Source organism: Dendronephthya gigantea, unplaced genomic scaffold (assembly GCF_004324835.1).
Source record: "Dendronephthya gigantea isolate DGI-Jeju-01 unplaced genomic scaffold, DenGig_1.0 000053F, whole genome shotgun sequence".
NCBI lineage: Eukaryota > Metazoa > Cnidaria > Anthozoa > Malacalcyonacea > Nephtheidae > Dendronephthya > Dendronephthya gigantea.
The window spans coordinates 1,421,160-1,445,376 of NW_021163063.1; the positions used below are offsets into that span (position 1 = coordinate 1,421,160).

The window sequence follows — 24,217 nt, forward strand, 5'->3', positions numbered from 1 at the left end:
ATTTGTGGTCGGGTAAAAATAACATTAGCAGGTACAGGGGATGGCGCCGGCTCTCTACATCGCAGACCTGGGTTCGAGAGTGATGAAAATTCCTGTTTGAAACTTGTTAAACTGGTTTTTGCTTGCGTAATCGCCTGTGTGTCATAGTGCACGCGTATAGCATGTTTCACGTTTCTTGCGAGCCTTTCAAGTACTTCGTTGGGCCAAAGTTTGAAATGTTATGGTCGATTTTTCCAGTTATAGAGCATTGAATTTGCGTCGTGGATTGGTAGCACAACATAGTCCTATATAGTGCCTACTTTACGTGTATTTGCAGATTAAGGCTAAATTTAGCTAAACTTTCATATTTCAATGTTAGAAAGTGTTTTCGCCGATCGGAAATAGTCCAGTCTTAGTTTTTGATACCGGAATAGAGTCGGTAGAGATTAGAAAACAATTCCTCTGCGTCAGGAAATGGAAACGTTTTTAAATTAAGTGGCATTTTTGGCACAAACTATCGACCAGGTGACTAATACACGCACCACAGAAACCACTATTATCATTATTTAACATCTTGTTTGTATACTTAGCGAAACCCTATTATATAGTTGCACAGGAACAAGCCAGAGGTTTAATATTGTTTAACCTTGCTGGAAATTTCTTAACAACTTTGCCATGTTTACAGAAGTCAGCTGGTGGCATACACAAGAATCGTGTTGCATATTTTAAACATACATGCGATTTGTAGGAATATCTACTATAGGTATACATACAAAGAAGTGATTTGAGTTCTTTACGAGGCCTAGCTATATTTTCTTTCTTACTCGAGACCACTGATAAGTTGAAATACACATTAGTTTTTCTTTGAAACACAACAAAGGCTAAATTTAGAGTCCGTCGAATTTCCTTCGATTTTTTTTTCTTTATCAATTTTTTATCATAGCCAAGCCGTTTCCCATATAAAACGATCCAAAAATTCGTTGTACAAATCTATAATTCCTAGGCTAATTTCAGGATCAAGAAAGCGATTTTTTTACAATAGTTGCATGGTTGATATTCAAATGCGAAATCTGTTGTAATGAACTTGTTAAAACTTGTGTTAATGGGACATCATTATATATTAATAAGACACCCGTAATGTTTGCGAGGAACTTAACATAATTGCTGAATAGATATTTCGGCAAAAACTCTAGGAAAAAGCCCGTGAGCCAACTGCATATATTCCCCTATAAAGTACACCCGTCAAAACGAATCTCTTTCGTATAAAATGTTTCGAAGAGACCAGACTGAATAAACTATTTGTTTAGAAAATAGGATTGATAGCACAATATTAAATCACAAAACTGGACTGTGGTACTCCAGGGGTAAGCAATCTCGACAAACCAAGATTTATTGCTTTCAAGTAAATAATTTTTTTCCAGTTTTAAACTGCTTGTTGTTTATAAACTATTTCTTTCATGTTCTTGTCGATAAAATATTTCGATTCACAGTTCAGCTACACTGCTAACCAACATTCGGTACAGTTCTACAGAAGAATGCCTGTGATTGGTTCATTCTACTCACGTGACCGCTACCTTGACGTCCCAGAATCCACCGCGTTGTTGTCACGTGGCGGGCTCTGAAAGGCGAAAATAAGAAATTGCGGGCTTCGATAAATTATTTTAAATTAATTTTGATTAAATTTCCGATTTGTGATTAAATTTGCAGGTGAAATTAGGTGGTATTTAAATCAATTTCCGCCTCTTCATAGGAAACAGCTTTGAGATAGCTTTACGAAAACTTTTCCGTATCCAAACTCCCAAGGAATCAACATTCAAGTAATTTAGCTTGTAGGTACACCACGTAAGCAGGGCCGTAACTAGAACGATAATTTGGGGGGGAGGGGGGTGTTTATTCATATATTCAGTTCTGCCCGACGGATTTCCATTGTGTGCTATTGCACTTACAAAAGAAATCCGCAGGGCAGAACTGAATATATGAATAAACAATTATCGTTCTAGTTACGGCCGTGCACGTAAGTATTTAATCCCAAACGCAGTTAGAAAAAGATGTAAAAAAGAAACTTAAACATGCAGCACTAGATACAAGATACGCATACATACCTTCACAAAAATCTGATTGCTTATGACGGCGGCCCTTATAATCAATGCCTAAAAGGGAAAAAGCCTGGGTGGTAAATCTTAATATTTCTCGAAGTCAAAACTTTCGAAAGTTTACAAAATTAACGACCAACCTTAGCACGTTTGTCATATTCCTTTCCCATTTTGATTGCTTTTTCAAATGTTGTGCTTCTTTGATCCACTTCACGAGCAAATAGAATCTAAAATAAATTCAGTTTAGTTTAGGTTTCCTCCTGTAGTAACACTGGATCAATAAGAGATGATCCTTACTGGACTTCTAGGAAGAACAGTTTAGAACTAATAGAGTTATCCAGTATAAATAATAAAGTTAGTTTTAAATGACTCACGATTCTATAGAAAGAACAGAAATACCTTATTATGTGAATCAATTCTCGCTTGAATCTGATCGTCCAAGATTAACTGCGTGAGTTCATCTTCCAAGGCGGGAATTGTCGTGTTAAAGCTCTCTGCCATTTTGCCCATATCGGCCGAGACATACGGACTAAAATACTAGAAATAACATGAAGTATAGTCGTGGGAAAGAATCTAAAACTGCCACGGAAGTCTGATGATATTTACCTGAATAAGCGCACGATTACGTATCTTACTGTACAGCGTATTGACGTGCGACGATAAATATAGATCCAGACGGAAATTGTCCTGCGAAAAATGAAAGAATTCTATGTACAGGGTCAAAATACTTCATCTTACATGAACTCTTTGTCATCCATCCTTTCAGCCGAGAACTAAGCGGAATTTGAGACGATGCTGTTCAATTTTAACTGGACAAAAATCTATTGCCTTTAAAAACAGCAAGCATCACTTTCACTTGTAAATAGAAGAAGTAGACCGGACTATATATGTCTGGCCTGAGCTCGTAGTGCAATTGCAGCTAATGTAGTCTATTTTTGCCACCATATCGCTGGCGTTTAATTCATCAGGAGAGGACAATCAAGACCTCTTCTCGACTCCCGTGATGATTCTTGAAGCGCTCACCTTTATATCATCTAGAATCTTTAAGCAACTCGCGTATTGAGATTCGTAGAACTTATGGAGAACGTCGCGGATCTGAGGGTCCAGCTCCAGAAACAGTTTGAATGAACTGCAATGTTGATGTTTGAAAGATTTGTTTAAAAAATACATAAAAAACCCCAACAATGTAAAGTCAAGCGAGAACAGAAGTTGTATGGGAGTTGACAAACGAGAGTTTGACCCAGTTGGATAATTATAATCAAAATATCTACTAATAATCAAAATATTTATACATTTTCAAATTTCAATAGAAGTTATAGAGTCAGTGCTCTGCCATTTTATATCCAATATTCTTCCTTTCTACTGTGGGGGAGGGTATAAATATGTGGGAAAGAATATATCAAATATCCCTCCCTCCCCTCGATAGATTCAAGCTTTTCTCAGGAAATTTCCTAAGAAGTGACATAGAGTTTACAGGCTTGGTTCGGTTTTTTTAAGGTTAGGTCTTAGTATTATACTTTAGTTATGTTTCACCAAAGTATTTACATCGCGTGATCAATTTACACAGCGGAAACGATGAAAACTTTAAAAACAAGATAATTAACTATAAATAACTAGAATCCGAAGTGAAAAATACATATTTCATGCGACAGTAACAACAGACTTTACAGAAATATACACAGTAACTGCATCAAAAGATACGGTACAATATAAAATACGTTCTCGACAAAGCTCATGTTGAAAGACCGAACACTTTGCATCGTACAAATATTGTATGTTCGCGTGACTGTTATGAAAATGTTTATTTCGAGGAAGTTTATCAGTTCAAACAAAAAAGTTTTATTGTATACCTAATTAATCAAATCGATAATGGAATATTTAAATACAGAAATTATATAAAAAGAAAAAATAAACATTCGTTCATTCGCGACAAACACTGCGTGTGTATGTATATGTCTGCGTTGGTTTCATCGAGAGAATTGTAGAAATCTCACAGTCCAAAATTCTTACTGTTTGTTTACAAATTAAAGATGTCAGCGTTCATTGTCGGTGTTTTGAAGCTAACATGCAGAGTTTTTGTGAACAAGGCTAGAGATGAAATCGCAAAACGGTGTAAACACGACGAAGATTATCTGAAATGGATCCTAAGTGAACTCGGTGATATAAAAGGAAAGTTGGACGGTTTAGCGAGGAAGGATCTACTGTGCAGTATTTCTCGTCTACACGAAGGAATCAACGGACTAGATCAGTGTCTACAGCAGTTAAAAAGCATCGAGAAAACATCGGAGGTGAGCGAACAAGCCTTGGTCTTAGTGGAAACGCCTGTCTCAATGGCAAGCAGTACTGTTCATAGCTCGCCTATCAACAAAGCCATCGAATACATGAAGGCGATCTCTTCCTCTAAAATTGCTTCAAGTCAACGCTTTGAGTTCGCCAAAGATTCTTTCGCACAGGCGCTCCAAAGAGCCACAGATGCTTTCTCCAACACTGCCTTGTCCATCGAGGATCGAATTCAGGCGACGCAGGTCCGAATAACGGCAAGAATATTGGGAAGACTTGAAGACCCCAGCGCTGCAGTAAGCGACTGCTTCATTTACTTCAAAGAACTTCACGAAGTCCCAGATATTAAACATATATTTTCTGTTTTAATAAACGGTGGACTCAAACGTAAGCTCAAAATAGCAAAAACCAAGAGGCTCAACAATGCCAGATTGGTTCATCTAATGAATCAACTTCTGTTTGAATTTGCCGGAGAGTTTGCGAATTTGCCACCAAAGGACTACGCTGACTGGCCAGTCATAACCTTCGACGAGAAAAGCTATCATCCCGTATTTGGTGAATGTCAGCTCGTTGAAAAGCTCGAAGACTCTGGTGTGCGAGTGATGTCCCCGTATCCACATATGAAATTTTCTGATACAATTTTCCCGCCACACGCCGTTGTAAACAGCAAGGGAGAGATTGTCGCGGAGCTGTTTCAAGACAATACCATCAAAGTATTTCAGCATCCGAACGCAGGACGAAAGTTCTGCGAAATTCCCAACGAAGATAATGCGACACTGTGTCGTATTGTCGAGGTGGACATCGATGCTGAAGATAGCCTCTACCTGCTCGCTGGCTTTCATGAAAAGAGTTGCCAACAATGGAGTTATAAGTTGTTCATCTTTGATGAGGCTGGAGAGAAAACACGAGAAACCCCGTTACCTTTTCTTCACAACTCTTCATGGATTAAACTTCGAATGGCGGTGAGCAAGCACGGAAGGATTGCGATATTGAATTGCCAGGAGAGAATTCTGCACATCGGAAGCCCCGAAGTCGATTCAAAATCCTTCGAAAGATTTGAAGTCGACAGGAAATTGTCTCGCACAGGTCGTGGAAATATGCGGCTCGTGGATTTTAATGGAACAAAAATAGTTTCAGCCAACAGAAGTCATGTGAGAGTCTATTCGGACGAAGCAAAGTTTGAGTGGAAAATTAAGATGCCAGAAGGACACGGATTCATCGCTTCCGTTGCGATTTGTCACACGACGGAACGTATTTTCGTTGAAACGTCTATACTCTCGGACCGATTGACCATCCTCTCTTACTCAAAAAGTGGAAAACTGACGGGCAGTTTGTGTTTATGCTTGGAAAAGTTGAGTTTGAAACGAAGCAAATGGATTGAATACGCAAAGCTGAGCTCTCATCCGAACGGCACCGTTGCATTAGTTGGCGAAACAGGAGCGGCTTTGCTTAAACTGTAGAAAAACTGGCCAAATCAAGTGAAGAAAATTACAATTAATGCTTTGACAACTAATATAGATTCGCCAAGCGTTAGCGCGTTTTAAGTGGCTATAAAGTAGCTTTAAATTATGTTTGACATAAGTTTATAATTGTAAATCCTGTAGCCACAGGATTTGCCGATAATGCAATCAATATATATTAAACAATATATTACACAACTTAAGTAAAATTAACGTTTTCAAATACATATTTAGTGCACGAGATTTAGGTAGTCACTTAGAAAATACGGGACCTTTTTTTAATCTAATTTTAATTCATTCAACGTTCATGCTAAGAGAGGCTTCTACTCTTGTTCACTATATGCATATTAAAATACAAAACTATTTGTAGTGGCCATTTTCGCCTTCGCATTCATATTACCTGTTTGAAAGGACTTTCGTCCGCAATTCCTGACGATCAAAGGTTGCGAGGGCACAGAGACCTCCGAACACCGCTACGTCGTGTGTAGATAACAGCTAAATTGTACAGAATAGCATCATATATTACGTACTGTACGAAATATGTAGATATTTTAAAATAAATACAAACAAATACACGAAAGAGTGTTCTCACTCAGTTCTCGTGCAGAACACGAGTAGCGTGCCCAACACATATCGTCTGCGTGTTCGTCTAAGGGGCTGTTTTACATTATCACGCTTAACCGAGATTAAACGAAGCCTGAGATGATTTTGAGGTATTGAAATGGGTATATAACATGATCCTGCAGTGAATCTGGTCACCCAGACAAAAGCTTGTGCCTATTTGGTTTCATAGAGACTAATTTCAACACCTCAAAATTATATCACGTTTCGTTGAAACTCGGGTAAAAAGGTTCATGTAAACAGCCCGTGAATTCGTTTATATTTTCATAGCTTACCTCTCCGTGTTCCAAATGATCAAACTGAGCTTGCAAAAAATGCTTCGCCGCTGACTTGTATTTCTTCAGCGCTAACTCGGCAAGCCCTGGAAAGAGACGCGATCAAGTATTACGAAGTTTAATACTAGACGCGATCAAGTATTACGAAGTTTTTTACAGTCAAAAAACCGGGTTCCTCTTGCGCTTCGAAAAGCGCCTTAGTATTATTCTTTAGAACAGGACAAAGTAACAATCAAGCATTCTAGAACGTTGTGAAATGTAGCAAAAATATTCCAAAATGTCGCAAACGTAAATGTTGCAAGAAATGTATCAAAAGTGTCGCAAGCGTGGGAAAAAGCTAATTAGAACGTTTCTGCGCGCGGAAAGAACGATTTTAGCATTAAGAGTGTCGCAAGTGTGGGAAATAATGAATTAGACCGTTTTGCGTGCGAAAAGAACGCTTTTCCTGGGAAAAAACGTTCTTTGGTGGAAAAACAGCAATAGCGTGGGGAAATTAGCTAGAAATGAAAGAATTTATGGGTTTAAAGGCTGCAATAGCTCTTGTAAATTGAATTATATGATCATTATAAGATAACGAATACATTTTCACTATTTTTTTATGATCTCAACGTACCTGCAGCGCATTTTAACTTCGTTGCCATGACAAGATTGGTTGGTTTTTCACGTTGCTAAAAAAATGGAAAGGAAAAGTTATTGATTTCTATCACAAAATCCGGAATAACGTACACCAGGCATTTGCGCCCATTTCAGTTTCTCTTACCTCACCCATTAGTTCGATCGAGCTCTCAGCCTTGTTGACAAAATTCAAGACGTGCGCCCAGTTATTCAGCAGCGTGCTAACCTTGAAATTGAAATATTTGAAGGTTGGAGTTGGACTTTAGAGGTGAGAATTGCTCTGCCTAGAATACCCTGTGTTACACGAAGCTTGCTTGGCTGTACAAAACCAAAGAGCCAGTCAAATTTCCTGTAACATCACGTTTTCCAATTTGATATCATTATACGAGAAGGTCTATCGCACAGCTCTAAAGAACTACAATTATTTTAGGCAGATATTTTCACAAACCTTAATTACATTCCAGCACATGTTCACAATGTGTTTTGGAACAGAGCAGTAATCACGAGATCTTGAATAGCACTTAAGTGCATTGCTAAGAGTCAGTAAAATAACCATAAAAAGCTTGCAATCACCCAGTCTAGACGTTTGATCTCAACTTTCAGATTCTGGGTTTAATTTAGGGCTTATTATTGCAATTGTTTGAAAGAGGTTCATTACTTTAAATCCCCACAATCTAAATGATGGTCACCCAGGTCATCATGGCCTCTCCTGTAAGAAGAATTATGAGTGAATATATTAATTACCAGTGTATCAATGTACCAAGTAACAAAACAATTTACAATATCACTCTCAACTATACAAAGGTGTATATTTAACTAGAAACTGAAGTAGAACTAATAACCTAATGCTTTCTTTAATTGTATTGGCTTTGTGATTCTTCAAGTCAGTGTCCAGATGTTCAAGCTATATGTAATATGTAACAAAAGAAATGGCAAGATATCAATAAAAAACCAGCAAGAACAGATGAAAAGCCATATTAGTACTCAGCAAGATAGGAACAGCACTTCATCAATATTCACCGATTGGAGAGGTTTTAACCCCTACCTTAACTGCTGCTTTTTTATTTGTAGTTTCCACCCAGTTTACATCCAGTTGAATATTTTCAGCCTCACCAGCTCGGGAACTTAATATATTTAGAAGAAAATGTTTCAACAACTTGAAGGAATAGTTGCAATAATTGCAGTTTTATGCAAATAATTGCAGTTTTTTGCAAATAATTGCAGTAATATATGCAAAAACGAGTAACTTACCTGGCCTCACCAAGTTTGGTAATAATTTGCGAGTATATTTTTGTATTGAATGTTTGCTTAACGCTATCATGAGCAAGTCTATAAACAAGAGAAAATGGAATGTAGAATTATCATTCATTTCTATTAAATATTATTGTTCAACAAATAGAGTTCTCAGCAAAAAATATGGTTATTAATTAAAAAATAACGAGGCAATTACTTACCTTAGTGCATCAAGCTCCAGGCTTGGACAGTGTTGTGCTATGAAAAGCAGCCTTTTAATTTTCGGCAATCCAGCATAATTCAAGGAGAAATAGTCAAGCTCCTATAACAAAGTTACCACGTAAAAATCATGCGATTCCCTGCAAGCTAGACCTGCTTTGTAGATCGGAATCGATCCGCAAGGTCTCCATGCATAAAGATCTAAAAGTTCCAATGTTTCATCGCCGATGATCAATTTTACGTACCAGAGATGAATTTTCAATTGTAAACTCATTGTCGACATTTGGCTGTCCTTCAGACACCAAATCAACTTGCATCGGCTCTAAGTATCCCTGAAATAGCGCGATCAAAGTGTAAATATAATGAAGCGCTCGATCTTCTTTTCACCTCATTCAGAACTTTATAAATTTCCACAACCAAAATAATCCGAATAACTGCAACTTGCGAAGACTACAATAACACATTGAAACTTGCCTGATCAACCGCTCTGGCTAAGAGAGGCATGCCAAAACCTCAGAGTCTTGTATAAACTCTCCTCTTTGAAAGAATTTGGAAAAAAAGTAATTCAAAAAAACCTTTTTCAAACAAAATTTACAAACTTCTTGAAAAATACAAACTTTATTAATATCTGAGCCAGCGACTCAATATCGTTTCCGACGGGAAACTTGATCTTAGACGAAATATAGTAGGTCACTGAGTATTTTTTTTTGAGAAGTTTGGTTAAATGTCTGGAAATTTTACGTGTTGGCTTTTCAGGAAATATTCCCCTGTCCACTGGTTAACCTTGATAAAGCAAAGACGATTTTTTGTCACAGATTCTTTGTGTAATACATATGGTCATAAACACAATATTTTAACAAGTTTAGGTTCTTGTCTAGGTCAAAGGTTTCTTGGATCATGCCTGCCTATTCCTAGAAAGTACGGACACAGATTTCTAGGAAATTCAAAGTGGCCTAAATCTTGGAACTTTTATGACATTGGAGCTGCCAAATTTCCATGTGGTTTTCATAAGAGTTGTGTGTTTTCAACACAAAATCACTGCCATGGACAATTTTCTAGGAAATTCTCAAGTTCTAGGAATCATTATCAACAGAGGAACAGAACTACAGCAACATACACCATAGCATTAGTGATTGTCGTTCTTGGGGCCTCGTATGCTGCCGTACCCTTGTATAGGATTTTTTGCCAGGTCTGTTTTTCGCACGATACATTACAGGTTAAAAAATACTGTTGCAAATGATTCATAACAAAATTTCCTTGCAAATGTTCCAGGCATCAGGTCTGGGTGGGACAGTGCAACAGTCAGATGCCGGTGAAAAAATCAAGAACATGACAACAAGAAAAGAACGCCTGTTGACAGTTCGTTTTAACGCTGACAAAAGCGCCACAATGCAATGGTCTTTTAAACCGCAACAGCCCGAAGTAAAGGTATAAAGCTAGTATATAACATGCTCTGGAATTGATGGATCAATCATTACTAACTGGTCCAAGCCATTAGAGTTCAAAATATTGTCATTCATGATGTAATGGTGTTTAAAGATGATTTTGGTACCATTTCAGGTGTATCCAGGTGAAACAGCATTGGCATTTTACACAGCAAAAAACCCAACTGATGTTCCCATTACAGGCATCTCAACCTACAATGTGATACCATTTGAGGCTGGACAGTATTTCAATAAGATTCAGGTATCCTTTTCATGTATATATAGATTCTTCTTTGACAGTACTTTTCTTACAACTTGAGACAGCAACTTGATGAATTTTTGTTTTTGCATTGATATCTTTCTATTTTTTATTTCTTTAAGTGCTTCTGCTTTGAAGAACAAAGACTAAATCCACATGAACAGGTAAATCTTCACAATAAATCCCAGAACATCTGAATGCACTATCTTTTCTAAACACACACCATTCAGAACACCCCCCTTTACATCTGAACCTCCCTCCCCAAACACTTGTCTCTACAAACGTTTCTTTCCCCAGGTTGATATGCCGGTGTTCTTCTACATTGATCCGGAGTTCTTGGACGACCCAGCGCTCTATAAAGTGGACACTATAACTCTATCCTACACCTTCTTCCAGGCAAAAGAAGCTCATGATTTAGGAATTTAATAAAAATCTTCGAAATAAATCGCCCGGAAAGTCCTCGGTTCATAATCATGATGTTCAACTCTGACAAAATTTTTCAAATAAATGTGCAAAATATTTTTGCGACGACAGTGTTGTATTCCTAATTTAATATTCTATCGTGAAATCTGTCTGTACTTTTTTGTGCATAACCTGGCTATGGGCCAGTTACCATTAAAATACCAGTTAAATACAGTGCCATTAGACTTAATGGTCAAATAAAATCACCAAATAAAATACATCAGTACATCAGAGTAAAATGTAAAAAACTTTCAAATTTCAGTTAAAATATTCATTATTCTCTTCTAAATTCTCTTCTAAAAACTTTTTGCATAAAGTTTTTTTTTAATGAAAAAATACATAAAATATTTCAAAGGCTCTCTCTTCACAGGTTATAATTTCGTTTGAAAATAATTTCCTATTGCAAAAATAGCTTTGAAATATCGAAAATATTTAAATAATTGAACAGGATCGCATTACTATTGATTTGAAAATAAACTGGATCAGTTCAGTTAATTTAAAATTATACTTTACGCCCGAGACACGCGTGGCAATTTACCCAGGAGATTCACAAGTTCTTGTCTAGTTTTTCCTTTTTTCTTTAAAAATTCGTACGTTCGTGACTGAAAATTCAAAAACAGCGTTGTTTAACAGGTGTAGCTATGTTGAAAAGCACTCAAGGTTCGTGATGTAAAACAGTCAACTTGAACTTACCATTAATTTAGGATCATTCTGTCCATTATTTTGAGCCAAATTCCATAGGTTCACAGCCAACATGCACATATCTTCATTTGCTAAGTCTGCACTACCGACTAACCTTTAGAGAAATACAAATGGAGTTAGTTTAGTTTAGGTTTCCTCCTGTAGTACGTAAAACCGGATCAGTAAGAGATGACCCATACTGGACCTCTATCAAGAACAGTTTAGTCAAGAACAGTTTAGAACTGATAGAGCTATCCAGTATAAATAATAAAGTTAGTTTAGTTTAGGTTTCCCCCTGTAGTAAAACCGGATCAATAAGAGATGATCCTTACTGGATCTCTAGGAAGAACAGTTTAGAACTGATAGAGCTATCTAGTATAAATAAAGTTAGTTTAGTTTAGGTTTCCTGTAGTAACACTGGATCAATAAGAGATGATCCTTACTGGACCTCTAGGATTAGGAAGAACAGTTTAGAAAGTTTAGTTTGTGATAATGAAATAAAACCACACCTGTTGAAAAACTCTAGGGCCAACTGAGCTTGCCTCTTTTTTGCCTAAAAAGAAACATAATTTCTTGGTCACCACCAAGGTAAGTTACTTATATCAATGCAAACGTTGAACACAAACCTCTGCGTTGGCTGACAAAGCTTGTAAATGTTTCAATATTTCCTCAACTATGGTCGAGACAACTTTATGAACTTCAGCGATAAACTTTCTGTCGTTTCCGTACATGCCGTCATTGGAAACAACTAAAAAAAAATGACAAAAAAATTCATTCAAGCTAATCGACTAAATTCTTATTTCATCAAGAAGAACGCAATTCAACACCACAGCTATAAAAAAATCATCTTAGAACGAGTAAAACTGTAAAGAGTGAACCAGCATACCTTTTTCCATATGATAAAAATAGCTTTCCTGAAAATCCGATGAAAAAATTGTTGTTAAAAATAGGAAAACAGGTACGAAAGTAGAAACTGAAAAAAAAGTTGATGGGAATGGATTGAGCAGACCGTGAAGGTGACGATAGGTGATGGAACAGGGCGATGAGGGTAATGAAGGTGAGGAGTGTTGATGAAAGGGGGCGATGAAGGGTAATGAAGGTGAGAGGTGCTGATGAAAGGGGGCCACGAAGGGTAATGATGGTAACGAAAGTCGATGGAAGGGGCGATGAAGGTGACAAGAGTATATTATGGAAAAGGAGGGTGATGGAAGTTGAACAAAGCGAGCGACGAGGTGATGAGAATTGACGCAACAAAATCCAATTTACGAGCATGGAAGAAGAATCTTTCAGTACCTGTGTCATTGAGGATAACAGTGATATCACGTTGAGATAAATCTTTATTTTGACATCACTCTGTGAGTCCCAGTGATAGTCCTCAATCACATTGAGAAGACCACGAACTAAATACAAAACACCCTGATCTGGATGATCCTGTAACCAGAGACCAGAAAATAATTATCACAAGATCAATATGCGACAAACTGTCAAAGCTTTGGTTCAGTCGTTTATGTTTCATGTCGCTTATAATAATAGTTCAGAACTGATAGAGCTATCCAGTAAAATTTGTTTCCAAAACCTACCGGAACAACGAGAAGAAATGAGAGAAAGTTATTCACGTATGAAAGAAGAAATGGTTCCGAGGATTTCGTTTTGCTGTCGATCTCTATAAAAAAAACGAAGCTAAATTTGTGCTTGTCCATTTCAAGCAGTATTGAAAAGAAATCTTGAAACTTCAGACTCAGTACCAATCGTTTTCGGAACCTCCAAGAGCAGTCCAACTGCCGCTTTTAGAAATGCATCGCCTGCAAAAAAGTTGAAAATTGAAATCTTTATTGATATTGCATGGATAACTTCTATCAGTTCTAAACTGTTCTTCCTAAAGGTCCAGTAAGGATCATCTCTTATTGAGCCAGTGTTACTACAGGAGGAAACCTAAACTAAACTAACTTTATTTATACTGGATAGCTCTATCAGTTCTAAAATGTTCTTCCTAGAGGTCCAGTAAGGATCATCTCCTATTGATCCAGTGTTACTACAGGAGGAAACCTAAACTAAACTAACTTTATTTATACTGGATAGCTCTATCAGTTCTAAACTGTTCTTTCTAGAGGTCGAGTAAAGATCATCTCTTATTGATCCAGTGTTACTACAGGAGGAAACCTAAACTAAACTAACTTTATTTATATACTGGATAGCTCTATTAGTTTTGAACTGCTCTCTCTAGGTGTCATGACAAGAGACTCAGTTGTGATATACTTGCCCTGACTGAGTGCTTGATTGGCAAACGCGACTTTCCCAGACTCAAGGTACAGGGTCAGACGATTGAAAATATCTTGAATCGATGGGATAGTGATAAAAGAGAACGCGACACAGGCCTATATGAAATAAGTCTTATGTAAAGCTCGATAACAAGCTAGCTTCAAAACAAACCCCTGGGAAATGCTTTATTGCGTGAGAAATGAACAAATTTGACTGGTTACATATTGAAATGCGCACGATAGTATAGTTGGTCGACTTTTGAATCAAATCCATGATTCAAAGACATGCAAAGTTTAGCTTACCCGTATAAAAGCAGCTGTCTTTCGAGTATGATTTCCTTTAACAATTTCTCTCGTTTTCATCGATAACAAGTTGACGCACTAAATTTTTATCAAAAAGGACGAATCGTTGACAATGAGGAAGGTTGAAAGTTAAACACTGAATAAAACATTACAAAGCAGTAAGCTATAGGCTAGCCAGGTTAACATTAGTAGCAACAGTCAACACTCAATCTGACAGACTACGAGTACAAAATAGCTTACCTGGACAAGGCAAACTAACACTGGATCTAAGTTACAAAACGATGCTCTGGCTTCGACATAAAAATTCAACTGCTGTTCAAAATCACGACCATAATCGATCTTTCGAACAAAACCAGTTACAAGTTGCCCGGTTGCTCGCTTCTCGTCAGTCAAAGTAAGCGAACTATAATAAAATAAACACTCCCCGTTAAAATGAATAAAAAATACGCAAAAAACGTGAAAAACATATTTGCCAGGATACGATCAAACTGAAATTAGTGTTTTCTTTAGCAGTTTTCCGCATTTCGGTAATAAATTAAAGATATCTTGACGTCAAATTTTCACCAGAAGAATTCGTATCTTACCTCACGGAGTCATGCAGTGTTTTACAAACGAACATCAGGCCATTGACGATGACAGGGTCGTTTGTACTTTCAGTTTGATATCTATAAACAGAAAACTAAACTGTGTCCTCAGATAAAACAGCCGGGTGAGATGAAAAACACTTGTTTTAAACGCATTCTTATAATTGAGAAGCTTGAAGAGTATTTGGAAATAAACAGAGTCTGTTTTCGGAAGGAAATTCAAGCTACTGACATATCGTAGGGACTGTTTAATATTTCATTATACTTTTGCTTTGGTTAACAATTTATTGAATATTCCAGCATAAACGTCTTCAACATGATCATCAGAACTAGATGATTCATTCATTCGTCGTTACCTGCAAAACGCTTCCATTATCAATCGGCACGCGTCCGTTTTTACAGCTTCTTTTTGAAATAGATCCAGAAACCGCAGGAAGTTGTTCTGTAGGGAGAAAGCTGCATTAAACCTTGCTTATTTCTGGTTAATACGTTTGAAAATCAGCGCATGAGAGCAAGCTATGTCAAAACATCTTGATCTGTCCAGATTTATAATTCTGTGATAAACTTTATACGGTGGTTCAAACTTTCTATAGAAAATTCTGCATTTACAAACTCCTTACCATTGAAAAAAGCAACGAAAAATCATGCAAACCAGCGAGCACTTTGGATAAAATCGATAACAGCTGTAGAAAAATATTTGAAAATATTTTGAGAAAGGCCCGATGGCATAAACTCAATTGAAACGAACAAATATCTACAACAAAAGCTATAGCTTGAATATAAATGGATAACAAACACTAAAAAAATAAAGAAACTAGAAAACAAGTGAATAGTTAAATTTGCTTCAGCTTTACCTGAGGATAATAATTTTCAAAGGCTCTGTCAACGTTAAGATGTTTCAAAATATCACCAAGCAATGTGTCAATCTCCCTTTTCTGAAGTTAAACACGAGTTCGATTAAATTTCTACCGAACATTCCTTTGTGAAATTGTGTTGAAAGCAAAGATTTATTCGGTCTGCCATCAGTCATAAAACTCACCCCAAAATATTTGATTGGATATTCTACCCAGATCTCAGCACAAGATATGTAGGCCTGTGAATAGATTCAGAGAAAGGTACATGTATGATAGTAGGGGATAGTGGGTTACAGTCGGTGGCAGCGGGTGACAGTGGGTGACAGGGAATGACAGGTGGCATGGAATGGCAGTAGGTGAAAGGGAATGACAGTAGGTGACAGGTAATGACAGTAGGTGACAGGTAATGACAGTGGGTGATAGGTAATGACAGCAGGTGGCGGGTAATGACAGTAGGTCAAAAAGTTGAACTGGAAACATGAATTTAAAATTCAACATGGAGCATGTTTGAATTTATACCTCAGGCGAACTTAGTTTCATGACAACTTTCCAAACATCGTTCAACAACTGAAGTCTCTGTTCTTCTGGTGGTTCATCCAGCACAACATTCATTCCCAGTGAACGATACAGCTGGTACTAAACACAGCAAATATTTAAACATCAAGTGCTTGGCTATACGACCTTCAATATGGTCAATCTGTTCGTTTTCGAAGCTTTAAACTTTGCAAATGGCAATCGTATGGGTTTATAGCAAGATATATGTCGAGGTAAATATATTTTGTATTCAATATTCAGGAAAACTCCACATGTAGAGGTGTTTTCGCACAAGAGGCTACATTTGAGCGACTATCACATTACTATTATACAACGATGTGATGGATGAATTTTTTAGGTCTGGTTGAAACTTATCAATGAAGAATTCTTATCTAAAGCTACCTTTGGAAAACCAGCATCTTCACAATCAGAGATGATTTTGACAAACTGTAAGGCTCTAAAGAACACAGGATTGTGTAATCTTAATGAACAAAATAAACTCAAGAATAATCGACAGTTCAAACTGTACCTTGCGCTGATGTAGGAAGGTCGAAATGCTGACATGATTGAGTTCAAGATCAGAGCACTAAACGAAGAAATGAAATGTTTTGTTTGTCTTTCCGGTTTTGTTTTCGAGGATCGAGGGTGTAAGTCGAGGATCGAGGGTGATAAGTCGAGGATCGAGGGTGATAAGTCGGGGATCGAGGATGATAAGTCGAGGATCGGGGATGATAAGTCGAGGATCGAGGGTGATGAGTGGAGGGTTGAGGATGAAGTAACGGATCGAAATATTTAAAGGGGACTAGGAAACTTGTCACTATTTTTGCTGAAAAGCCAAATTGTTGACGTGGAAAAATGACATGGGCGCTTTACAACTCTTTCTGAAAACCTTACCTATTGCAATCCTTTCGACAATGGTTTAAAATTTCCGTCAATACTTCCTGAAAGAGCGAAAACAAGTGACTGAAAATTCTTTTAGAAAAGCCTTCCTTCAAAACGACAACTCTATTGACATACCTCCGGAGACTTATATGCAATACACTGGATTATCCAATCAAGAGCCGGTGTGTAGAGCTGAAGATAGTCGGACGGAGCTTGAACAAGGAAATAAGAAATATGAAAACATCAGAGGGAAAATATCCCGGGGGAAGTGGAAGTATTGACGTATTTCAATACGAGTATATATGCTACCTTTAATTTGCCGCCAAAAATGGCGGAGGGCAGATAGTGTGAACTACATACAACATAACTTGCAAGAGCTCGTATAAAGCTCGTTTTAATGTTGTTTAATTGCTATGAATAAATGAAGCCAGGATTGTGACGAATGCCTTGAAGGTTTCAAAGAAGATAAGAAAGAACTCGCAGAAGAAATCATTCAAACTCGAACGAAGAGTACCTGTGTTTTGTTTTGCCAATATGTTTTGAACTGAGTCCGTCTGAAGCTGCAAATGAACAACCAAATTGTTTTTATAATTGGAATCTTGACAGCAACGTAGCGAGCGAAGAGTGTTTAGGGGGGGGGAGGGCGTCGCATCACCAGATTTTCTGGGGGGGGGACGCCTTTTATATCCTCACCCCACAATCCTGCAGTGTCAAATTTTTTGTTCATCATTTCGTAGCAAACGACCGTCCTTACCTGCTTATAAGTGAAGAAGAAGTCCAACAAACTGCCACGCAAATGATCTTTGGCCTCTGGTGCAACAAGTATTCCAACCTGGGTAAAACATATATTCTTTCAAAATTTTTCCATCAGAAATCTATATCAGATAAGCCTATCGCAATGGCTACAATGAAATATTCGTCAATTCAACAACATATGCTGGAGACACTTGTGTGTTCATATAAATTATCATTTTCTTTTGCAATTTCACAATTTGGAAAAGAATTGCCGATTCCATCATCTACTTCAGAACATACTTCAGAAGTCAATGTGTCCAGGTTTCATATTACAATCAGCGTGCGTGCATCACTGCCCGCAAGATGAAATTGGACTGCTCAAGGTCTTACCCGACAGATATAGCACCGTGCATAGGTTGCGACGAGCGGATCCCCGATACCGCGGATCATCTTCGTCAGTCGCACCAGGGCACTGTCGTACTCCCTAGAGTAGAGAGATCGCATGAAATTTAAAATGGTTAGACAGGCACGATTCATAAACGAGGCCTGCCTGAAAATCACTTTGCTGTGAGTGTAGCTTCCTACTGAAATATTGTTATAATAATAATAATAAAACCAAGAAACGGCAGGATTATAACATCGTATTTGAAGGTGAACTGAATGTGGGTTTTCTTGGGGCGCAAGGTGACAAGAATGGTGGAAAAACAGCGCTACCCAGCTTACATAAAATATTGAACTTACCCAGTCGTGAGAAAGCGATAACATTTCAGTATGGACGTTTCCACGTAGCTTTTAAAATGTTAAGAAAATTATGCACACACATCAAAAACACTTCCCGAGATATTCCCCATTGCCATACTTCCCAAAGTTGGTGTTTTTTTTTGCAATTCGCGATGCAATTTTCAACCCAGAAACATGATATGTAAAAAATACATTCCTGAAGAAATTGTGAACAGAAATCTCCTTTTACTTCGTCGATATTTTTTTTTGCTAAAGACGGTCAGAATAAGAGGATACAATCGAGGAATAAGCTCTCTGATCGAAGCGATTTTGTAAAACCAATTCCGACACGTCTCCTTCGCGACATCTGTCACCTCTTCGGGGGAAAAATTCTCTGGAAACATAATTTCGATGCATGTTATATTGTGTCAATTAAATCTCTTGCTAGAAATAATTTATTATTTTGGAGCTTGATCTAACGAAGATGTAAAGCAGTCGGTAGCTATCTACCTGGCAACATTTTCATCAATTTCGTTCCAGGAACAATGGTGGCAGATTTTCTATACAAGCGTTCATAAACCAAACGACCTGCAAGAAGGAAAGAATTTCACTTAATTCATTGTGAGCGACATACAATTGAGGACTTCCAGATACTTTCGTCATCTTGTCTTTGGTATTACTTCCAACAAGAGGGCGCGAACTTGCAGGCTGTTTGTGCTGGATTCCCTCTTGTCAAATCAATTATACCTTAAGCTACAGGCAGAGCTCACAGCTGATATCAAAACCTGTATCTTTCCAGCTCTAATTATGAACGTTTTAAGTACAAAGTATTCTGTCTTCGTAAGAGCTTACCAAACGTGTCCAACACATCAGTTATGAGGACAAATTTACTTGGGTAAAAACCAATCACTGCAATGCTTGCAAGCATCTTGGCACACTAGATTGTGATCAAGAAACACTTTTAATCATTCTCAGATCTACTTGCTTGCACACCATATTGATTCCAAAACTGATAGATCAGTTTCAATACCTGAATTGCAATCTTCAAGGCTTTGACTTTTTGTTCATTTTCCCAAGCAGCAATTAACTCCTAGAAAAAACATTTTCAAAAAATTTGAAGTTTCCATTGATAGCTCACAGAGAACAAACGTTGAACAATCTGCCTACTTGATTAAACTGTTCGATCTTTCGTACAAATTCCTGTTGACTGAGATTTAGCATTTCTTTAATTGAGCCCTGCAATAATAAAAAAATAGATTGATATCAACAATGTAGCAAATTTTTGATTGAGCATAATAACAACATCTTTTTACTCTTCTAACAGCACTTCTTAATTAGTTAAAGATGAGCTTTTGAGCTCAGTTATCGATTCAGACACAAGTCTATTGACTATGAAATGATTATATTAACCATCTCCTTAGCCTAATATTATTTATCTAATTATAATTAATTACATATTTATTGTGGTATCTATGTTGAAATCACACCTCTTCAATGTCATCCAGTTGTCCAATTCTATGTTTGACTTTATCGCTCACAGTTGTTTGTTGTTTCATGACAACTATGAAGTAAAAAATACATAAATTTGTGTACAATACAAACTTATTATGTCATATCAATTGGCTTTACTTATAAACGCCAAATAGGCAGTCATACCTCGATCTGTATCTGACAAAAAGCTCTGGTAAAAAAAAGAAAGACATATCAGATTATTTAACATGACATTGGAATCACTGGGATGTAATCAGTCACTTGTAATCAGACAAAATTCTTGGAACTTACAGTTGTTATTGACAACTTCTCAGAGGTTGTGTATTTGCTTAAAATTCCAATCCTTTTGCTTGTCCAAGGCTCCAGCGCAAATTCATTCAAGTCTAACACCAATTGTTCGGTATCAGCTTTGCTTGTTGAAAGAGCCTACATTAGACAAGCAAGTTTAAATGTTTTAACAAACAATAAACTATACCATGGGACCAACTTTATACCGTCAGAAGATTAAAATTATTCACTGTAAGATAGATTACCTGATCACCAAAATGGATTAAGGGTTATTACTAGTGAATGTGTACACAGCCTGAGACAGTACTAGTAATGGACAGTACTCTCTCCATGACAAGAAAAATCCAGGTGAAATTGGTCTAGCAAGTAACAAAGTAAAATCAATGTAAACACTCACCCCTGAACTCTTACTTGCTGCTGACGTTGTACTCTCAGCCGCAAACATCGACAGAGGATCGATTGCTTCACCTGAATCAGTTTGGCTTTTTGACAGAGGATCGATAATACCGTGTTCATAAGTCTTTTTCTTTTTCCCTGATTTAGAGTCCATGGTGGACTGAGAGAAATCAAAGTTTCATTCAGTAAAGCATAATAAATTGATCCTTGAAGTTTGGTATGCACTTACTACGACAACGGAGATCTTCAAGGGATGATTTGATACGGGATCGCCCTTCATCGACATCGATTGTAACTCCTTGGAGTAATTTCGCTCTCGTGATTGCCTGCACGGAAATAAACAAAAATCGTCTGCAGGAGAACTTGGTTTTAGCTTAGTTTTGATTATTATTTATAGATGAATACGACCCTAAAACTCGGTAGCTATGAGATATGAATTAAAAGCAATTAAATTCATGCAGAACGTACCATTTCGGCGATGCCATTTTGTATGTTTTGTTCGAACTGGTACCATTTGATTCTGGAATAAATTACAGAAAACTCGGAGGAGAAATTTCCTGACATTCCTCAATACCCATTGATAACCCTTAGTGATCATGACTGAGATCCCCCCTTGTCCATCATCGTTCATTTTCATCACGCGTCATTCTCTATTATCCATTGCTGGCCCACCTATTACCCCTAATCATCCTCAGATATCAAATACTATCCGTAACAGCATAAAAGCCTGGCTCCAGAAATATTTATGCAGTTCAGTGGACTTCATAGGAAGGGGGAAGCGGTTGGGAAGGGGGTGAAAATGCGTGTTTAAAATGAGGCCTAGGGGGATTTGAGAGGGCATAATTCTTAATTTTAAATTTTCATTGTATACCTCCCCACCTTAATAATTACAGTTGCAGATTCACCATTCAACTAGTTTTGGCAGTAATTGATAATGAAGTGCAAAAAAGAACAGTTACACTTTTGCAATTGGGCAAAAATCATTTAATTCCACTTGTATTGTCTCTCTGAAAACTATTGTCATACTACTCTATAACATTATATCTCAATCATGCATGGTCTACCAAAGCTACATATATTCAATCAAATTACAAATACAATATGATTATTAATGCCAGCATACTGTAAATAAACAAAAAACTAAAATATTTACATAAATAAGTGAAGAAGATAATAAAACAAGATTTACTGTTAATTTTTGGCATGTTTCTTGCTAAACACATCTATAATCAAATTTTTTAAGTACTGAATTTCTTGTGTTTTACTTTCAATCTTTTTACGGAGTTCTACATTCTCTCCTTCAAGTTGTTCACACTTTGCATTTAAGTTCTCCTGTTCGCCACGCTTCTTGGAGCGATACCTCGTCGCAGCGTTGCGATTTTGCATTCGCTTTCGATGTTTTTGTTCAGGAGTTTTGACCTTTGCTTTTGGACCCTGAGGTGTGGGGTCATCATTTTTTCTCTTTGCAGGGAGATCTGTGGTAGGGGGAGTTTCAAGAATGAAAATATCTTTTTCAAAGGAGTCCTCTTGATCAGACCTGGCAGCTGAGAGGAACGAATCAAGCAATGCTTTGAACTGCTCCCCATTCATACCATTTATATCAGGAACTGACTGTTCAGGGGATACTGGGGCAACATCATCCAGGGAAGATTCTTCAACACAACCTGAGTCTGTGTGAACTGGATTGCTTGTTTCTGCATTGGTGGCCTTGCTGCCAAGCAAGGCACTCAATAAGGATGGGACTTCCAATTGGGTTTCAACAGAAACTGAGGGTATGGTAGAGTGAAGATGTGCGTCATTGCTTGGCAAAATGAAGTTGTTATGAGGCTGGTCTGGAAGGCAACCCAGATCAATCTTCGTAGTCATCCATTCATTGTCAAACAATGACTCAGAATCTGGGAAAAAAAACGAGACATGTATCTTCATTCGCTTACCTTGGAGATTGTATAAAGAGCTTTTAAAAACACACCGGTAACATACCTTCAAAGTTTGGGCCAATTTCTGCTGCTGTGGAATCTCCATAGTCAGCAAATTTCTCTACCAAAACATTATTGTCAATATTTTCACTCTTCTCTTCCGCTTGGAAGAGCGAAAAATTGAAATCATCTTGGCCAAAGACAGGCATAAACATCTCCGAACTTTCTAGAAACTCGTACTCCATCTTTGTGTGTGACTGTGTAATATAACAAGTCTTTAACCGTTGTGTATAAAATACTAAAAGCAAAAGAAATATTTGATTAGAGTTTGGAATACAACGATCTGACTTTGAGAGAGAGCTGGCATTAATACTCTGAATTTTGGATCTTGATAATGAAAAAACAGTGCTTCCTCGTGGCAAATTATATGTGTCTTCATCACAAATACTTCTTTAAAAAACTCGCTAGCAATACATGCATTGAATTGGGAAAGATAAACTAAAGATTACTAAAAGTTTTAATACGTGTCGACAGAAAGCGACAGCGATGGTGTTTAAATATGTTGTTCGTAAATAAGTACATATTACTCAGCATGTACGTGAAGTCGTGAACTGCAAATTTTATGTTATGTCTCGAAATAAAGCGTTTTGAAGGCACACATTTTAAATCGTTCGCACTTCAAACACAAGTACATATTAAAAGGTACAATACGACTAAAATTTTGAACAAAATCGAACAAGTTTTTCATACAAAAATTCGATTTCAAAACAACAATTATTATGACGCATTACTCTTCGTAAGGCGCCAAAGCCCGCGTGGTTTTACGAAGCTACAAAACGTATTTTAAACATTTAAACTTATAAAAAAACGTTACACTTACCCCATTTTGATTAGGTTTAAGACGTGCGGAGGGCACGCTCGGGATTTATTGAGCCATTGTGTCAAAATAACCTTATATTTAACACGGAAAAGCAAGTAGAAATCTGATGAAATTCGTGACCGACGCGTGTTCTTGTCCAAATTTTCGGCTGATGCAACATTCGCTCGGCGACACGTCACTATTGACCAATCAGGAAACGCGTACAATCGGAGCCGGCCAATCACATCACAGGAAAGTACAGGTAATACTGGTATTTCAGGATCCCGAACTTGTTAGGAAGCAGCCACAGTCTGTACTTTGCTCCCTGACCCTGACTTCCCTCCCACATAGCGTTTTGCATAACAACGGATGAACGGAATTACAACATTCTTGTAATCAAACATGCAAAACGTAATAAAAATATTGTTCTTTTTCGTATTTTTTGTTTGTCAAGCCCTCTCTGCAAACAAAGCTCTATTTTATCTCCAAACATACACGCAATAAATACTTTTCACTAAGCTTCACTTTTCACTAAATAAGTGCTACTGCTGAAAGGGAAATGCGTGGTTCACTGGTTCTTAATTATAGTTTATACATTTTATGCTTTCTTATTACAGAAATATCCTCATTTTCTAGGCAATAGCGCCTCTGTTTGGACAGCAGATTCTGGGGGCTGGGACGCCGAACAAGGGAGAAGCAAATGGCAGCCGCCCTCTTCCCATTTTCCAGCAGGGGCGACTGCCGAGGGGGAAAAGATGCCTTTTCATTTTAAAGGATTACATTCTATATCTTAATT

General features: G+C 37.4%; 4 protein-coding genes across 4 annotated transcripts; 1 reads left to right on the plus strand and 3 right to left on the minus strand.

Moving 5' to 3' along the window:
- Window positions 1-1,353: 1,353 nt before the first annotated feature.
- On the minus strand, window positions 1,354-9,372 carry LOC114529081 (COP9 signalosome complex subunit 1-like). The gene is made up of 18 exons (XM_028550808.1): window positions 9,250-9,372; window positions 9,021-9,107; window positions 8,778-8,878; window positions 8,575-8,652; window positions 8,369-8,447; window positions 8,166-8,227; window positions 7,982-8,032; window positions 7,772-7,856; window positions 7,469-7,549; window positions 7,322-7,376; window positions 6,709-6,794; window positions 6,213-6,307; window positions 3,096-3,201; window positions 2,679-2,759; window positions 2,472-2,609; window positions 2,213-2,299; window positions 2,082-2,129; window positions 1,354-1,597 (listed from the first exon to the last, which is right to left on the minus strand). The coding sequence occupies exons 1-18, from the start codon at window positions 9,277-9,279 to the stop codon at window positions 1,550-1,552; spliced, it is 1,398 nt and encodes a 465-aa protein (XP_028406609.1). The 5' UTR covers window positions 9,280-9,372; the 3' UTR covers window positions 1,354-1,549.
- A 96-nt stretch (window positions 9,373-9,468) lies between these two features.
- LOC114529136 (cytochrome c oxidase assembly protein COX11, mitochondrial-like) lies at window positions 9,469-10,934 on the plus strand. Its single transcript, XM_028550885.1, has 5 exons — window positions 9,469-9,964; window positions 10,048-10,203; window positions 10,336-10,461; window positions 10,581-10,622; window positions 10,756-10,934. Exons 1-5 carry the CDS (start codon window positions 9,500-9,502, stop codon window positions 10,882-10,884), a joined length of 918 nt encoding a protein of 305 aa, XP_028406686.1. The 5' UTR covers window positions 9,469-9,499; the 3' UTR covers window positions 10,885-10,934.
- Window positions 10,935-11,206: 272 nt separating this feature from the next.
- On the minus strand, window positions 11,207-21,212 carry LOC114529168 (UPF0505 protein C16orf62 homolog). Its single transcript, XM_028550934.1, has 36 exons — window positions 21,115-21,212; window positions 20,876-20,972; window positions 20,648-20,806; window positions 20,254-20,388; window positions 20,128-20,152; window positions 19,959-20,032; window positions 19,639-19,707; window positions 19,502-19,561; window positions 19,324-19,408; window positions 18,982-19,059; window positions 18,769-18,865; window positions 18,493-18,540; window positions 18,142-18,235; window positions 17,771-17,848; window positions 17,531-17,576; window positions 17,152-17,228; window positions 17,029-17,075; window positions 16,664-16,720; window positions 16,537-16,591; window positions 16,120-16,236; window positions 15,786-15,839; window positions 15,601-15,681; window positions 15,367-15,429; window positions 15,103-15,188; window positions 14,747-14,827; window positions 14,403-14,565; window positions 14,163-14,240; window positions 13,862-13,976; window positions 13,347-13,403; window positions 13,182-13,264; window positions 12,895-13,032; window positions 12,488-12,515; window positions 12,228-12,349; window positions 12,111-12,154; window positions 11,614-11,716; window positions 11,207-11,522 (listed from the first exon to the last, which is right to left on the minus strand). Exons 1-36 carry the CDS (start codon window positions 21,129-21,131, stop codon window positions 11,430-11,432), a joined length of 2,904 nt encoding a protein of 967 aa, XP_028406735.1. The 5' UTR covers window positions 21,132-21,212; the 3' UTR covers window positions 11,207-11,429.
- A 495-nt stretch (window positions 21,213-21,707) lies between these two features.
- On the minus strand, window positions 21,708-23,580 carry LOC114529187 (cyclic AMP-dependent transcription factor ATF-4-like). The gene is made up of 3 exons (XM_028550955.1): window positions 23,443-23,580; window positions 22,627-22,860; window positions 21,708-22,541 (listed from the first exon to the last, which is right to left on the minus strand). Exons 2-3 carry the CDS (start codon window positions 22,805-22,807, stop codon window positions 21,838-21,840), a joined length of 885 nt encoding a protein of 294 aa, XP_028406756.1. The 5' UTR covers window positions 22,808-22,860; window positions 23,443-23,580; the 3' UTR covers window positions 21,708-21,837.
- Window positions 23,581-24,217: the final 637 nt, after the last annotated feature.

What these genes read in the sequence shown, in the direction of transcription:
- LOC114529168 (XM_028550934.1), bottom strand. An exon ending in ATCCAATCAAATATTTTGGG is followed by an intron (nt 15,682 to 15,785) that starts GTGAGTTTTATG and finishes GTTTAACTTCAG; the next exon opens with AAAAGGGAGATTGACACATT. An exon ending in CTTTGTCAGCCAACGCAGAG is followed by an intron (nt 12,155 to 12,227) that starts GTTTGTGTTCAA and finishes GTTTCTTTTTAG; the next exon opens with GCAAAAAAGAGGCAAGCTCA.
- LOC114529136 (XM_028550885.1), top strand. Translation starts at nt 9,500, where the DNA reads ATGTCTGGAAATTTTACGTGTTGGCTTTTCAGGAAATATTCCCCTGTC. An exon ending in AGTATTTCAATAAGATTCAG is followed by an intron (nt 10,462 to 10,580) that starts GTATCCTTTTCA and finishes TATTTCTTTAAG; the next exon opens with TGCTTCTGCTTTGAAGAACA. An exon ending in GACTAAATCCACATGAACAG is followed by an intron (nt 10,623 to 10,755) that starts GTAAATCTTCAC and finishes TTCTTTCCCCAG; the next exon opens with GTTGATATGCCGGTGTTCTT.
- LOC114529187 (XM_028550955.1), bottom strand. Translation starts at nt 22,807, where the DNA reads ATGGAGTACGAGTTTCTAGAAAGTTCGGAGATGTTTATGCCTGTCTTT. An exon ending in AATTGGCCCAAACTTTGAAG is followed by an intron (nt 22,542 to 22,626) that starts GTATGTTACCGG and finishes TTTTTTTCCCAG; the next exon opens with ATTCTGAGTCATTGTTTGAC.
- LOC114529081 (XM_028550808.1), bottom strand. Translation starts at nt 9,279, where the DNA reads ATGCCTCTCTTAGCCAGAGCGGTTGATCAG. An exon ending in ATAAAAAAGCAGCAGTTAAG is followed by an intron (nt 8,228 to 8,368) that starts GTAGGGGTTAAA and finishes TATTACATATAG; the next exon opens with CTTGAACATCTGGACACTGA. An exon ending in TTAGATTGTGGGGATTTAAA is followed by an intron (nt 7,857 to 7,981) that starts GTAATGAACCTC and finishes ACTGACTCTTAG; the next exon opens with CAATGCACTTAAGTGCTATT.